The sequence below is a fragment of the Thalassophryne amazonica genome, chromosome 2, assembly GCF_902500255.1.
Source record: "Thalassophryne amazonica chromosome 2, fThaAma1.1, whole genome shotgun sequence".
Classification (NCBI taxonomy): domain Eukaryota; kingdom Metazoa; phylum Chordata; class Actinopteri; order Batrachoidiformes; family Batrachoididae; genus Thalassophryne; species Thalassophryne amazonica.
The window spans coordinates 67,286,482-67,304,134 of record NC_047104.1 but is presented as its reverse complement, the minus strand read 5'-3'; the positions used below and the strand labels follow the sequence as shown (position 1 = coordinate 67,304,134).

Below are 17,653 nucleotides of genomic sequence, written 5' to 3'. Positions count from 1 at the left end.
CTTCAGTATCAGTTATAATAAACTGAGCAAGAGTGACTACATTAAAAAAGTAAACCATCAAGAGATAAAAGAACAAGAACTATAAATAGGTATATGGTGTCATCACTCATCAGCACTGTACCTTATGTGTTTGGAAGGTGATTATTGTGGTGTCCTCTTCAGTCAGCCAAAAGAAGTTCTCATGCTGTCTCACAAACAGGCTGAGCTGTTTGTGGTCAGTGACATCATGGTACAAAACTTCTTCCTCATTTAAAATGACTCACTGACACTTTGGCCACTCTTTGTTTTAAACACCGTTAACTTGCCTGATTGTCCCACAAACGTACAGTAAGTCTATTTATTTAGGTTTTTAGTAAATATATAGAGAGTACTATGTGAGACGTTGACACTGAGGACAAATACTGTGTTCCCTGTTAAGGAAGTAACAATGGCACCGTTGATGTTTAAAGATGCTTTCTGGGTAAGTCTTTAAGTCTTGTGCTTTGCCGAGTTGATGTTATGTCACACGTTAATGTCTTTGAATTGTCAAACACGGAAGTCACATCAAGAAAAGTGTAACCTGATGTATTGACTATAATCTGAATGCTTGAAAACAAACATTTGTAGATCATTTATGCCTGAGACAGAAACTGTTTTCACTTCACTATTTTTACTTTGCACATTTGTGAATCGGCAACAGCAGGATATTATTTTCACTGGTGTGTGTGTGTGTGTGTGTGTGTGTGTGTGTGTGTGTGTGTGTGTGTGTGTGTGTGTGTGTGTGTGTGTGTGTGTCTCAGTGGGCAAAATAACTCAGAAACACCTGGACAGATTTCCTGCAAATTTGGTGGGAATATTACTTAGATGAGTATCAAGAGATGATTTTATTTTTAGTAGTTTGTCAAAGGTCAAAGGCCAAGGTCAAGGAAAACACTGTCCAAAAAACAAAAACTACATTTTGTTTTGTATAGCGCAACAACTAAGGGGCCTAGCTGGATCAAACTTGGTGGGAAGTTTACTTGGATAGATATCGAGAGGTGAATAGTTTTTGAAGTCGTTTGGTCAAAGGTCAAGATCAAGGAAAACATGGAAATAAACACCTTTTTGTATATCTCAACAACCGAGATACCCTCATGGATGATCTACAGTATATATTGGCCAGTGAAATACTTTTTAGTGATTAGTATGAATTACTTCATAATGAAGTCACACCGAAGTAATAATAATTTAATTTAATTTAATTTAATTAGCTTATAATGCGCCAAATCACAGCAAAAGCTGTCTCAAGGCGCCTTACATAAAACAAGTCAACATAAAATTGAATAAATAATTAAAAATGAATAAAAAATTCAAATACATAAATAAAAACAGAAGTAAAAGAATAAAACAAATAAAAACTATCCATAAGAAAGAGAATAAAAATAGGTTTTGAGTCTTGACTTAAAAATGTCCACAGACTCAGACTGCCTCATGGTCGCAGGAAGACTGTTCCACAGGGTGGGTGCACGATACGAAAAGGCTCTTTGACCTGCTGACTTCTTCTTCACCCTGGGAACACAGAGAAGTCCCGCATCCTGCGACCGCAAAGCCCGGGCCGGCACGTAAAGTTCCACCAGATCAGCCAGATAAGATGGCGCCAGTCCATGAACAAACTTATAAGTTAATAACAAAACCTTAAAATCTGCTCTCACAGCGACAGGGAGCCAGTGCAAAGATGCCAAAATGGGTGTGATATGTTCAGACCTTCTGCTACGTGTCAGAAGTCTGGCGGCAGTGTTCTGAACCAGCTGAAGACCCCTAATGCTGGACTGTGGTAACCCTGAAAATAGAACATTACAATAATCTAGTCTAGAAGAAACAAAAGCATGAATCAGGGTCTCAGCATCAGCCATGGACAGGATGGGGCGGATCCTCGCTATATTTCTCAGATGGAAAAAAGCAGTCCTAGTAACATCCCTGATGTGGAGGTGAAAAGACAATGTGGGATCAAAAATTACCCCAAGGTTCCTCATTTTGTCTGTATGATGTATTACACAGGAACCCAGGCTGAGCGCCAGCTGGTCAAACTGATGCCGATGTCTCGCTGGACCAAGAAGGAATAATAATAATAATATAATAATAATAATAATAATAATAATAATCCTTTAATAATAAAGGATTATTAACTGAGTGCAAGATCTGTACGGGAAAATATCAGACTGAGGTGTTGACAGTACAGACCATCTGATATTCCCGTACAGACCAAGCAGGCGAGGTTAATAATTTGTTTATTATATGGCTATTATATATATATAAAAACATGCTAACTTACGATAGCGCCCGAATATGAAAGCTGCTGACACTTTTGGGCTCGTAGTCAGAGCAGTTCGCTTCACCAAGAACTTGCTAACAAATGGTCCGGTTGTTAGCTGGTAAGCTTTCAATCTCTGTTTTTTCCAATGCTGTTTAGATATGTATGGAGTATGTTCATGTCCGACTTGGTTTTTCTAATCATGTTTTTAGCTTTCTGGTTTGTAACAAATGTGATACGTATTCCAGACCAATTGTCATGTTAACCGGTCTGATATGGGAAAATATCAGATCGAAAATCAGCCAGTCAGAATGCCCGTAGCATCACAACCATATAATAATACGTCATACACCATTACATCAAACACCATTACAGACCTATGTATACAGTGCATCTGGAAAGTGTTCACAGCGCTTCACTTTTTCAACATTTTGTTATGTTACAGCCTTATTCTAAAATGGATGAAATTCATTTATTTCCTCAAAATTCTACTCACAATACCATGTAATGACAATGTGAAAAAAGTTATTTGAGATTTTTGCAAATGTATCAAAAATAAAAAATTAAGAAATCATATGTAAATAAGTATTCACAGCAAAGGCCGTGAATATTTATGTGTTTATTTATACTTACCTTATATAAGGTCCCACAGTTGCCAGTGCATGTCAGAGCACAAACCAAGCATGAAGTCAAAGGAATTGTCTGTAGACCTCTGAAACAGGATTGTCTTGAAGCACAAATCTGGGGAAGAGTACAGAAACATTTCTGCTACTTTGAAGGTCCCAATGAGCACAGTGGCCTCCATCATCCATAAATGGCAGAAGTTCGGATCCATCATGACTCTTCCTAGAGCTGGTCGCCCGTCTAAACTGAGCGATTGGGGGAGATGGGCCTTAGTCAAGTAAGTGACCAAGAACCTGATGGTCAAGAGCTCAAGCATTCCTCTGTGGAGAGAGGAGAACCTTCCAGAAGGACATCCATCTCTGCAGCAATCCACCAATCAGGTCTGTATGATAGAGTGGCCAGATGGAAGCCACTCCTTAGTAAAAGGCACATGGAAGCCTGCCTGGAGTTTGTCAAAGGCCACCTGAAGGACTCTCAGACCATGAGAAACAAAATTCTCTGGTCTAATGAGACAAAGATTGAACCCTTTGGTGTGAATGCCAGGCATCATGTTTGGAGGAAACCAGGCACCATCCCTACAGTGAAACATGGTGGTGGCAGCATCATGCTGTGGGGATGTTTTTCAGTGGCAGAAACTGGGAGACTAGTCAGGATTGAGGGAAAGATGAATGCAGCAATGTACAGAGACATCCTGGATGGAAAGTTGCTCCAGAGCGTTCTGACCTCAGACGGGGGTGATGGTTCATTTTTCAGCGGGACAATGACCCTAAGCATACAGCCAAAATATCAAAGGAGTGACTTCAGGACAACTCTGTGAATGTCCTTGAGTGGTCCAGCCAGAGCCCAGACCTGAGTCTGATTGAACATCTCTGGAGAGATGCTTGTGGCATCATATTCAAGAAGACATGAGGCTGTATTTGTTGCCAAAGATGCATCAACAAAGTACTGAACAAAGAGTGTGAATAGTTATGTACATGTAATTTCTTACTTTTCTTTTTTATAACAAAATTGCAAAAAAAAAAAAAAAAAAATCTAACAAAAAAAACAACAATGAAAAATGTTTTCACATTGTCATTATGGGGTGTTGTGAGTAAAATGTTGAGGGGAAAAATGGATTTACTCCATTTTGTAATAGGCTGTAAACCAGTGGTGGGCACCCTTCCGATAACAGATAATTATCGAAGATAATGTTTTCATTATCAGATTATCTTTTTAGATAAATTTAAAAACCATCATCGGACTAATTATCTTCCGATGAATGATAATGTACTAAACTAAGCTGAACAGTGAAAAACATTCTCAAAACTGTTAAGACCTACCTGTTAAAAGTTTCCTAATAAGCATGTTGTTCTACCCTCTAAAAACAGAAACCACTCTATCATCTATTAGCAAAGAAGAACTGATCAAAAAAAAAAGTCATTTCCTTTAACACCATACTAATATAATCACAATGTCACCAAGTCATCGAGAGGCATACATGTTTAACTTATGGTTCAAATTTTAACCACTCATTTTAGACAAGTTATTTAAAATTATTGTCATGTCTGATGTTTATAAAGTGAAAATATCAGATATATGTTTTCGTTTCAAAGTAATGTGCTAATTTTTAAGGTTTTGTGAGCACATGCTGTGCCAGGCAGCAATGCATTATGGGTAGCATAAGGTAATCTCAGACATTCACGACAGGACAAATGCATTTCTGTTCAGGGTCCACAGATAACAGCATTAAACTCTAGTGCCTAAAACTCTCGTGAATATATTCTCTGGGTTTATAGACGTTAGTGTATTTGTGTTTGTTAAATTCCACGCATCTTAAATGTAGCAGACACGGATTATCTGGAATTTTGTTTGACATTTTTTCAAGGCCGCTACTGCCATCTACTGGCCAGGAGTGTTCATGGCAGTATTAAACGTCTGGGTACCTGGCTGCTGTCAAAGTGTTGGTATTGTCCATTGTCCAGGCGCTTTTTGTGTGCATATATTTGTTAACTTTGTATTCTAAAACTACAGTTAGAAGTAATTCCGACTCCTTATCGGTCCACACGAACGAGGTTGGCGCCATGTTTTTAGTTTTTGTGGAAGTGACGACAAGAGAATAAGGCTCCTGATTGGATAGAATTTTAATCAGTACCGCCACCCAAAGGTTTGGCAGACTATTTACAACACATTTATACAGTTCGATGTGGATGGATTTTTTTTTTTAAACGACGTAGTTTGGATGAAGTTTTTTCCCCAAACTGAAAGGGTAAGATATTCGGTTTCACAAATACCCGACAACGTGTGTACATGGCCTTATGTCTGTGAAAGGCACTATATAAATAAATTTACTTACTTACTGATATTGAGTGCACGTTTTACAACATCATAAAAGTTTTAAAACATGCAATTGCGATGACACTTCCAGGGCTCCGTAAAAATCCCTGTTTTTACAAATAAAAATGGAATATTTTACAAAAGCACATTTATCTTTAAACCAACACACGACACACGTCACATTAATGTGTTGGTTTACATAATGGATTACTGAACCAATCACTGTTTAGCACTTTTACCCAGAATGCTTTGCGGTCTGTGTTTGTTACAAAACCTCAGAATTAGTGCCTTATTCAACATTAAAAGATATATGTTATATTTTAACTTTGTACAAATGACAGAATTGACATTAATGGAGTTATTCTATCAGTATTTTCAAAAAACCATAAGTTAGTATGACTTTATTTTTCAAGACCTCCGCCTGACCGGGGTTGAAATTGATAAGGAGCTGGTTTTATGGCTGCTGTCGGTGTGGCTCTGTGGTGGGGGCGCTGTTGTAAACAAGAGCTTCCAGCGGGGGTAGAATGTTGAAAGAAAAATGATTATGATTATGATTAGTAAAGAATTGATTTTGTGGGTGCTCTCAGGATTTGTCTGTGCTGTTTCCTGCAGGAGGCAGCATGGTCAAACATTCTTGGTTATTCTTTAGATCTTTTACCACTTTTAATGCTTTTAAAAGCGATTGTGTTAAAAATCAATTTCAGCTCTTTAGTAACTGCAAATGTCCCATAGGCAACACCGGAATTTATGGGTTATTGATTATCTGTAACTTTGGGTGGTTTATCGGTTTATCTTTATCAAAGATAACTTTTCAGTTATCTTATTATCTGTTATTGAAGTTAATTTTTGGTTATCTGTGCCCACCACTGGCTATAACACAATTTAGAAAAATTGAAGTACCGTAAATACTTTCTGGATGCTCTGTATATTTACCTGTACATTTATATTCTGGCGTGTAGAGTGTAAAAGTATGCATCAGCCCTCTCATGCCATTTATTCAAAATTGTTCAACATTTAGACATATCTGACTCTTTTACATTAAAGTGATAACATTACATATAAATTGTCCAAGGTAAGCATTAGTCTTGTGCTATGAGTTGTCTCCAGTGTACAAACCATGGTAATATAGTGAACCACAAATGTTTGCAAAAGAAGCCACATGCTGTCAGAAAGGTGCAAAGTGGTCAAATTTGCATCCATGCACAGTAGCACGTGGGGTCTTGTTTCCCGTCATGCATGCAGTGGCACTGCAAGGGTCTCATGGGGCCCCAAGCAAAAAATTCCAAGGGGGCCTTCTGACTGCAAATTAACATTAAAAAATTACATAATGAAAAGGAAATGAAAGTGTTTAATTCCTATTCTAAAAATTGTTGCGGTCTAAGTTTCTAAAAACATTCTGGACTCACACGCCTTTCCAAGCTGTTATACAAGCTTTGCTTAACTTATTACCGCCCTTGAAAAATGTCAGCTACCTTTTTTATAAACTCTACCCAATCTAGAGTCCATGGATCCCCACGAGCAACACGCTAGTAGAACTTTAGCTCAAAAACAACAACAATAAACACCTTGGTTTTATTTCCAAAGTGCACATTTGCATTTTTTCAATGTAAACATTAAATTTGCAATTTAAAATAGAAATTCTGAAAAGTAATAGAACAATCAAAATTTAAATAAGTTAACAACAAAACAGTGCAAAGTTGGCATGATTCCCTTTGTGCACTTACCAGTGATGCTTATGAGCCTTGGCTTGTGCAAAGGCTGTTACCATGTCATCCAAATCCAAAGACCTTCTCACTTTGAAATGAGGGCAAGTCCTGAAAGTCTCTCCTCGGACATGGAGGACCTGAGGCAAGTTTTTATGAGTTTTAGGGCTGAGAAGCTTCTCTCCCCAGAGGCTACAGTAATTGGAAGAAATAATAGCAGATGAAAGGCAATGCTTGGGTGTCTATATAGATCCAAAACTGCTCCTTGTAAATGTAGTTCAGCATTTCCCATGGGGAGGTTATATTTAGTCAGGAAAGGCATAACAAGCAGCTCTGACCTCTTTTTATGTTTGTTGCTGATGACAGTGTTCTGAGTCTTTTTTGCAGAGAGATGGTTTGAAGGGTAGACAGTGCCTATATAATGTCTGGTAGGTGGTAACGGACTACTTTGATACTATTATCCTGGCTTCCTGGTCAGTCAGAGAGATTGGACTGTTATAGTTGTTTTACATGATGCTGTAAAACTGCCCAGTGTTGAACAGAGGAACTGAAATGGTTGTATAGCCTCTGGAGAACACCAAAAAAGGAGATAGATATCACTGAGGATATTGCTGCATCTGCCAGAATGAGGGCCTTCTCATTAAGATGTAAAATTGCTTGGACACCTTGCTCATGACCCATCATGCTAATGCCATTGTTCAGCTCAGTCTCACGGTTTATTTTTTTTTCATGCTCCCGTGACAAAATGAGTTAAATTTTTGTGACAGGGTTTTTTTTAACTCACGATTACTAACCCTACTCCTACCCACAACCCCAACCTTAACCATAACCTAACCCTACTCCTTCCCCTCACCCTAACCATAACCCCCCAACCCCTCCCACTTGACTTTTAATTTCATGCAGTCATCACAGAATTAATTAGAATGAATTTGTGCTGCCGTGACGTAAATGAAGCGTTTTTCGTCACAATATCACGAACCACTAGATTAATGTAGATTTCGTGCTGCTGAATCATGACTTGCTGTGATACTGGGTTGCATTGTCATAAGACTGTCCATGACAGTTTGCAAGGTTAAAGTTAAACATGGCCAGTCTTTTCAACAGGGTGTCACATAGACCCTTTCCAGTAGTGTCTTTTACATCAATAAACCCTACAAAATGTTCAGTTATTGATGCACTCACTGATGACTCACAGTTTACTACCCTCAAGACAATGGAAAGTTGTTCAGTGTGGCTGGTGTCAGGGGTACAGTCCATAATAATGGAAAACTACTTAGCTTCTTTTACCCTTCTGACTATTTCGCACATGATTTTGCTTCCAATTAATTCAGTTATTTTGTTTTCAATTTGGGAAGTCAGGTAATGCACCTTTGTCTCTTTGTGCTGAATTCTCATCACATGTTCATTCATCACAGGGTCAAATTGTGCCATTAGTGCCTCCTGTGATAAGAAATGTCCATTCTGGGGATCATACACATACATACACACAGTGAGGCAAATAAGTATTTGATCCACTGTCGATTTTGCAAGTTTTCCCACGTACAAAGAATGGAGAGGTCTGTAATTTTTTATCGTAGGTACACGTCAACTATGAGAGACAGAATCTAAAAAAACTTCAACAATCTCATTGTATGAGTTTTAAATACTTAATCTGCATTTTATTGCATGAAGTAAGTATTTGATACAATAGAAAAACAGACTGTAACATTTGGTACAGAAACTTTTGTTTGCAAGAGATCAGATGTTTCCTGTAGTTCTTGACCAAGTTTACACACACTGCAGCAGGGATTTTGGTCCACTCCTCCATACAGATCTTCTCCAGATCTTTCAGGTTTCAAGCTTCAGCTCCCTTCAAAGATTTTCTGTTGAGTTCAGGTCTGGAGACTGGCTAGGGCGAGGCCACTCCAGGACCTTGAAATGCTTCTTATGGAGCCACTCCTTCGTTGCCTTGGCTGTGTGTTTGAGGTCATTGTCATGCTGGAAGACCCAGCCGTGAACCATCATCAATGCTCTTACTGAGGGAAGGAGGTTGTTTGCCAAAATCTCGCGATACATGACCCTATCCATCCTCCCTTCAATACAGTGTAGTCGTCCTGCCCCCTTTGCAGAAAAGCACCCCAAAAATGATGTTCTACCCCCATGCATCACTGTTGGGACGGTGTTCTTGGGGTTGTTCTCATCCTCCAAACACGGCAAGTGGAGTTGATACCAAAAAACTCTATTTTGGTCTCATCTGACCACATGACCTTATTCCATGCCTCCTCTGGATCATCCAGATTCAAGTTCAAATGAGCCTGGACATGTGCTGGCTTGAGAAGGTGGATCTTGCATGTCCTGCAGGATTTGAAACCATGACGGCGTAGTGTGTTACTAATGTAATCTTTGTGACTGTGGTCCCAGTTCTCTTCAGGTCATTGACCAGGTCCTCCCATGTAGTTCTGGACTTTCTCAGAATCATCCTTACCCCATGAGGTGAGATCTTGCATGGACTCCTAGACCGATTGACAGTCATCTTGTGTTTCATCCAATTTCTAATAATTACACCAACAGTTGTTGCCTTCTCACCAAGCTGCTTGCCTATTGTGCTGCAGCCCATTCCAGCCTCTACAATTTTGTCTCTGGTGTCCTTAGATAGCTCTTTGGTCTTGGCCATGGTGGATAGGTTGGAATGTGATTGATTGAGTGTGTGGACAGGTGTCTTTTATACAGGTAACAACTTCAAACAGGTGTAATGAATACAGGTAAAGAGTGCAGAACAGGAGGCTTCTTAAAGAAAAACTAACATGTCAGAATTCTGGTTGGTAGGTGATCAAATACTTATTTCATACAACCCCAATTCCAATGAACTTGGGACGTTGTGTAAAATGTACAATGATTTGCAAATTCAGCTGAATACAACCACAAACACAAGATATTTAATGTTCAGAATGATAAGCTTTATTGTTTTTTGGCATTTGGAAACTGAGGACACTAATTGTTGAAGCTTTGTAGGTGGAATTCTTTCCCATTCTTGCTTGATGTATGACTTCAGTTGTTCAACAGTCCGGGGTCTCCGATGTTGCATTTTGTGCTTCATAATGTGCCACACATTTTCAATGGGCAACAGGTCTGGACTACAGGTAGGCCAGTCTAGTACCCGCACTCTTTTACTACGAAGCCACGCTGCTGTAACACGTGCAGAATGTGGTTTGGCATTGTCTTGCTGAAATAAGCAGGGACATCCTTGAAAAAGACGTTGCTTGGATGGCAACATGTGTTGCTCCAAAACCTGGATGTACCTTTCAGCATTGATGGTGACATCACAGATGTGTAAGTTGCCCATGCCATGGGCACTAACACACCCCCATACCATCACATATGCTGGGTTTTGAACTTTGCGCTGGTAACAATCTGGATGGTCTTTTTCCTCTTTTGTCCGGAGGACACAACGTCCATGATTTCCAAAAACGATTTGAAATGTGGACTCATCAGACCACAGCACACTTTTCCACTTTACGTCTATCTATTTCAAATGAGCTTGGGCCCAGAGACGGCAGCGTTGTTAGTGGATGTTGTTGAGGTATGGCTTTGGCTTTGCATGGTAGAGTTTTAACTTGCACTTGTAGATGTAGCGACGAACTGTGTTAACTGCGAATGGTTTTCTGAAGTCTTCCTGAGCCCACGCGGTAAGATCCTTTACACAATGATGTCGGTTTTTAATGCAGTGCCGCTTGAGGGATCAAAGGTCACGGGCATTCAGTGTTGGTTTTCGGCCTTGTCGCTTACGTGTTGAAAGTTCCCCAAATTCTCTCAATCTTCTGATTATATTATGGACTGTAGATGATGGAATCCCAAAATTCCTTGCAATTGAACATTGAGAAACATTGTTCTTAAACTGTTGGACTATTTTTTTCACACAGTTGTTCACAAAGTGGTGATCCTCTCCCCATCTTTGCTTGTGAACAGCTGAGCCTTTTGGAGCTGCTCCTTTTATACCCAATCATGACACTCACAATTAGTGTCCTCAGTTCCCAAACACTTATTGAGTGTTGTTAGAAGGAAAGGTATGTAACACAGTGGTAAACATACCACTGTTCCAGCTTTTTTTGAAACATGTTGCAGGCATCCATTTCAAAATGAGCAAATATTTGCACAAAAACAATAAAGTTTATCAGTTTGAACATTAAATATCTTGTCTTTGTGGCGTATTCAATTGAAAACAGGTTGAAGAGGATTTGCAAATCATTGTATTCTGTTTTTATTTACATTTTACACAACGCCTCAACTTCATTGGAATTGGGGTTGTACAATAAAATGCAAATTAATTATTTTAAAATCATACAATGTGATTTTCTGATTTTTTTTTTTTAGATTCTGTCTCTCACAGTTGAAGTGTACCTATGATAAAAATTACAGACCTCTCCATTCTTTGTAGGTGGGAAAACTGCATCTGGAACTCATGTCAACTTTTCATATTTGTCATGTTGTTCATCTTGTTATTTTTTCAAAACTACGAGGTCTGTCCGTAAAGTATCGTACCTTTTTATTTTTTTCAAAAACTATATGGATTTCATTCATATGTTTTTACGTCAGACATGCTTGAACCCTCGTGTGCATGCGTGAGTTTTTCCACGCCTGTCGGTGACGTCATTCGCCAGCTCTCCACAAGTTCTTTTATACTCACTGGGCTGGTAAGCACTGAAAGCTGAGATAGACATGTCCCAACTTGTCCTCTAACACTCCGAAACGTAGGTGTTCCTTTGTCTCGCTTCATCAGCGAATCGGTCGTGACGCGCGAAGCCTCCGCGCGGCTTTCCATGACAAAATCTCTTGTTAAAAGTGAAATCTGCCGGAAAATGGCTGATGTCCAGGTCTTGTGATAACCAGAGAAAGAGCACACGACGGTCTCGTATCCACAGAGCCATCAGCTTAGAAATGATCCAGTGGTTTGTGCCGCATCGTCGCAGCTCGCAGCGCGGCGCACCGACCGTCCTTTAAAGGGGTCCTTAAACCTGTAGTTAAAGTCCTTATTCTCTGTGAAGCCCGTAAAATTTTCACTGAAAGCCAAATAAATTTTTCTAATGGTTTCCAGGTGCCAGTCTCTAACAGCTTCTGAAAAAATTCTGATGGAAAAAAAGTCCTTTTCATTCCGCCATTTCCAGACAATGAAAATCCGACGAGGGGGCGGGACCACTCCTTCCACAAGGCGTGCTCACAGGCGAATGACGTCACCGACAGGCGTGGAAAAACTCACGCATGCGCACGAGGGTTCAAGCATGTCTGACGTAAAAACATATGAATGAAATCCATATAGTTTTTGAAAAAAATAAAAAGGTACGATACTTTACGGACAGACCTCGTATATGGATTTGAATCATGTGCGCTTGCATCAGCCAAGCTTGAACCTTCGTGCGCATGTGTGAGTTTTTTCACGCCTGTCGGTTGCCTGTGGGCAGGCTTTGAGTGAGCACTGGTCCAGCCCCCTCGTCGGATTTTCATTGTCAGGGAAATGGCTGAGCGACTGCCGCTTTGCTCCATGAAAATTTTTTCAAAAACTGTGTGAGACAGCCAGGTGGAAACCATTTGGAAAATTCAGATGGCTTTCGGTGAAGATTCTATCAGCGTCACACAGATTAAGGAGGATTACAACCAGTTTAAAGACGGCGCACAATGGCGGAGAGCGCGCCGCGCTCCGAGCGGCCATCGACAGGCTGAAAAGACCAGATCATTTCCAAAGTGAAGGCTGTGTTGATCCGGGACGTCATGTGACTACCAGAGAAATCGCAGAAAATGTGGACATTAGCACTTTTGCGGCACATTCCACTGTTACAGGAGATTTTGTAATGAAAGACGTGCGGAGGAATTCGCGCGTCTGGACGGGCCACTCATGGCGCACAACAAAAAACACCTCCGTGTTGGAAACCATTCAGAAGATTCAGACGGCTTTCGGTGGCTTTTCAGTCGAGTGAATATCCGAGAAATTGTGTAACAGCTGGGCCTGTCACAAGATGTCCGGTGAGACTTCCAACACGGAGTTGTTTTTTGTTGTGCGCCATGAGCAGCTCTGTCCCGACGTGCGAATTCCTCCGCATGTCTTTCATTACAAAAACTCCTGTAACAGTGGAATGTGCCGCAAAAGTGCTGATGTCCACATTTTCTGCAATTTCTCTGGTAGTCACACGACGTCCCGGATCAACACAGCCTTCACTTTGGAAATGATCTGGTCGTTTCAGCCTTTCAATGGTCGCTCGGAGCGCGACGCACCCTCCGCCGCTGTGGGCCGTCTTTAAACCGGTTGTAATCCTCCTTAATCTGTGTGATGCTGATAGAATCTTCACCGAAAGCCATCTGAATTTTCCAAATGGTTTCCACCTGGCTGTCTCACACAGTTTCTGAAAAACTTTTCACGGAGCAAAGCGGCAGTCGCTCAGCCATTTCCCTGACAATGAAAATCCGATGAGGGGGCTGGACCAGTGCTCACTCAAAGCCTGCCCACAGGCGAATGACGCAACCGACAGGCATGAAAAAACTCACGCATGCACACGAAGGTTCAAGCTTGGCTGATGCAAGCGCACATGATTCAAATCCATATAGTTTTTGAAAAAAATAAAAAGGTCGGATACTTTTCTAACAGACCTCGTATGTTTTTGAATACTCTTGATCTTTTAAATGGCCTCCTAGGTTCTTCCAGTTTCTAACCCCTTTTGTAAGTCCACTGACCTGTCTACCAAAACGTTTACATGCATAGCAAAACACTGAGTCTGTGGATGTGGAATAAATAAGCTACGTTTGCTGTATTTTTTTCCTCATTTTCCATGACCATTTGATAGTTCTCTTTTGTAAATCTATGTGGAGGTTTCTCATCATTTTGTGCGAAAATTATATCTTTCATATGAAGTGGTCCTTTTGTTATAAGTGAACACATTTCACTGTCACTTGGTATGTCTGGCCATTGTCCAGGGTTCATCTGATATCAAATCTCTTGTAGCTGTAGATCTGGTGGGACTGGCTTCTTGATGAGATGATGCTGTGTCCATAGATGTTACCTGAGCTAAAATCCACAAAAAAAGAAATGTGCACCACATTATTACAAATACACTTTAGAGGCTACAGTATCTGTTGTCAATTTAAGATGAAGTATTCTAAGATGTTAGAATGCACACCTGAATAGGATGTTTGTGATGGTGTTCTCCCCCGCTGATCAAGGAAGCTGGAAGTTGGCATGTCTGTTATTGTACTTCTGGTTGATGCTGACTGGCCACTGATTGTGGATACATGTAGGGTAGTAGTGTTTGAAGTACCAGGGATGAGGTAGTGCTGCTTGAAGTACCACGGATGGAGGTGGTGCTGCTTGGTGTACCAGGGATGGAGGTGGTGCTGTTTGGTGTACCAGGGATGGAGGTGGTGCTGTTTGGAGTACCACAGATGGAGGTGTTCCCTTTGTCTGCCCTCTGGGGCTCCCTGAAGGGCTGAAGGCCCCAAGGAATTGCCCGCCCTGCCTATTGGCACCCAGCACCTCTGAGTAGGAATGACAGATGCATTAAGATGAGATTACATCAAGGATCGGCTCTGGGCCCTTTCTTGTTTGCAGTGTGATGGACAGGTTGACAGATGAGATCAGACAGGAGTCTCCATTGATTCTGATGTTTGCAGATGGCATTGTGATCTATAGTGAGATTATAGAGCAGGTTGAGATGAGCCTGGAGAAGTGAAGTTATGCTTTGGACAGAAGGGGAATGAAAGTCACTCACAGCAAGGCTGCATTATGTAAGATGCAACTTTTCTGTGTTGTGATTTTATTAATGTTGTATCAGGGCAATTCCATGAAAAATGGGACATGACCAGGCAAAAAATATTTTCACTTGTAGATGCTGAAAAAGGGTGCCACTTATTTATGACACCCCCCAACCTTATAATAAAAGTTGAATTCATTGGGAAATATCCCTTTCCCATATGAATTTTGTAAAAGGATTAGTTAAATTGGTTGGTTATCAGTTTTTTTTTCCAGATTTTTACTTTTTTTTTTTTTACATCTGTTCTTATTACATGTATTGCTAGAAAGGCATGTAGGGGGAGTGGAAACAGTCTGAAAGTGTTTTCTCCTAAAACTTTTTAAACCCAGAAATGCATGAAAGGGTGTAACAATGTAAACTTAATACTTCCATTATTTCATCTTTTCCTAAGCAAATCAGTAAAATACTTCAAACATGTTATTATCTGCAAGTCATGCAGCTGGTCTGCTCTGTGTCAACCTGATCCCGTCAGATCTCAGAAGCTAAGCAGTGCAGGATCTGGTTAGTACTTGGATGGGAGACCTCTTTGGAACACCAGCGGCTGTGTGTGTTTCTCCAGGTAACACTGGAGTTGCGTCAGGAAGGGCATCTGGCATAAAACGTGTGCCAGATGCCAGTGTGGATCTGGCTGTATTTGCTGTGGCGACCCTGAACAAAGGCAAAAAAAAAAAACAGGAGCAGCTGAATGGACAACAACAACATTATCTGCAAGTCATGTTAATGAATCAGATGTAATGCCTATCATGTAACGTCCGTCACATGGAATTTTTCACAACCCTGAAACCAGTGCTGTCAAGTGTCTCACTATTTGTCCTCCACTGCAGTCACTATATTAGCAAGCCTACTCCCACTATATATGGAGTTAACAATCATGAATCATTGCTAGCTTTCAGAGAATTTTTAAATGAAGTTTAAGGAAATTTTTTTATGTCTTTTTCTTGTAACATCCATCACACTCATTTTTGTTTTCATAAAAAAAACAAAAAAAAAAAACAGAGGCATTGCTGGATATCTTTTCTTCCCTGCCTACAACACCTTATCCATGCCCACAAACAAGATTAGAGACTTACGGCTTCAACTTTTAGTGTGACACTGGTTGAAATGGCTCAAACTCCTTACAAATGTATCGTCAGTCACAGTGGAATTGTCCATCTGTTGTTTTGTGTTTTAAACAATGCTGTATCAGTTTTCTTGTGTCTTCTGTTACTTTCTGCTCTGCAGTGTGTAACATGCCCAAGAGAAATTGAGTCAGGATTGACTCAATAGCATGTTGCAATAACTGTGCAACACTGTTTAATGCAATATTTATCTCCAGATCTTGAACTGTTTCATTGCAGGGGACTGATTTCACTTGTCACGCTGGCTATGAAGCTATGATCCAAAGGCTGAGGGATGGACGACAAATGTGCAAAGATGTGGAAGAACTTTTCAAGATGAGGTTGCATAAGACTGTATTTCTAAAAACCAACACAGTTCTGTAAATTACACACATTTCTGAAGTCACTGTGCTGTGTACAAACATGACAAACAATACAGTAAGTACTGTGCAAGTGCTGTGCAAAAGTCTTAAGCACCCCAGTGTTTTGCTAGTAAAAGGCCAAATTTGAAATATCCAAATATCAATTGTCAAGATAAATACAGTGTATTTTATCTATTAACAGGTGCATCTCAAAAATTAAAAGACAGTGAAAAAATTCAATATTTTTTCACTCTCTTTCTCTGTCTTTCAGGTATTGCTGAAAATGAAAATGTCAAGCATTTTTTTCCAAGTTTCATTTAGATAAGTATAGCGTACAGTTCCAAAAACATAAAAAAGTATCTCAAAATAGACTGCTTTATTTCAAGTTTGAATAACAGAATTTATTTGGCATGAATACCATAAATCTCTCAGCCTGGTTCCGTACACACAACCATAGTCATGAGGAAGATTGCTGACTTAACAGCTGTCGAGAAGACACTCACAGACTACGTTTACATGCAGCCAATAACCCTTTCATAACCGGAATATTAGCAATAACCCGGTTGCCCACGGCCATGTAAACACTCGCAAAACCCAGAATATGCGCATATTCTGGTTTTTAAAAACCTGAATATGACCCCTGGTTTACTCCTTTTCTAACCCGAATATCAGGTCATAACGCGCTTCGAAAGGAACATTATTTTGTGTTCTGCGCATGTCCTATCCGCAAGGAATCTTGATCTTTTGAGTACGGCAACTACTTGTATGCGGCGCGCGCAATCCACCGGACACCACAGAAGCAGATGTAAACAGTGCATTGTGTTCTGCGTCCTTATCAGGCGGGCCGGTCGCGGCACCGGTCGGCATCACCACAATTGCTGTCACTGCCCCCGATGCGCTTACTGAGTCTGCGGGCTCGGTAATCGCCGCAGCGGGCCACTCACACCACCCCCCTCTGCTGTGCGGAGCTGCACCAACTCTGGCAACAGGTCCAGAGACTACGCTCACTGTTTTGATGCGGAGCGCTCCGGCAGTCTGCAAGGATAGATTTCTTGTGGAAAAATCCACAGCGCCACAGGGTCCATGGCCATGACTTGGATTCTTTGTGGGTCCCACATCCGTACCCCTGGAGGCAGTGAGCGATGGGAGAGCATGTGCATTGTGTTCTGCGTGTGTCTGTTTTTAATCTTCTCGCCCAGAAGAAAAAAGAGAGTGTTTACACAGGAGAGAAAAGTGAGAAAATGTTAATTCCTGTTTGAGAAAAGTGTAGTGTGTAGTGAGGGGTTTTACAGCCTTAAAACATCTATAATAATTGTAAAAACTAACGCTGACTACTTCGCAGATTTCACCTATTGCGGGTTATTTTTAGAACGTAACTCCCGCGATAAACGAGGGACCACTGTACTTCATTAGTATCGTGAAACACATGAATATAATGTCTTTTATTGATGGTAGAAAGTATCGAGATAGCGACATTTACAAGAAGGTGGCCAAAAAGTTACACGAAGCAGGC

At 40.6% G+C, this 17,653-nt stretch overlaps 1 protein-coding gene across 1 annotated transcript in view; it reads left to right on the top strand.

Moving 5' to 3' along the window:
* The first annotated feature begins 233 nt into the window (after nt 1–233).
* LOC117525254 (proline-serine-threonine phosphatase-interacting protein 1-like) overlaps nt 234–17,653 on the top strand; it is a 90,523-nt gene continuing 73,103 nt past the window's right edge. The window contains exons 1-3 of the mRNA XM_034187097.1: nt 234–327; nt 419–460; nt 16,019–16,119. Of these exons, the coding sequence (XP_034042988.1) occupies nt 428–460; nt 16,019–16,119 (134 nt within the window). The 5' untranslated portion in view covers nt 234–327; nt 419–427. The remainder of the gene's footprint in view (nt 328–418; nt 461–16,018; nt 16,120–17,653) is intronic.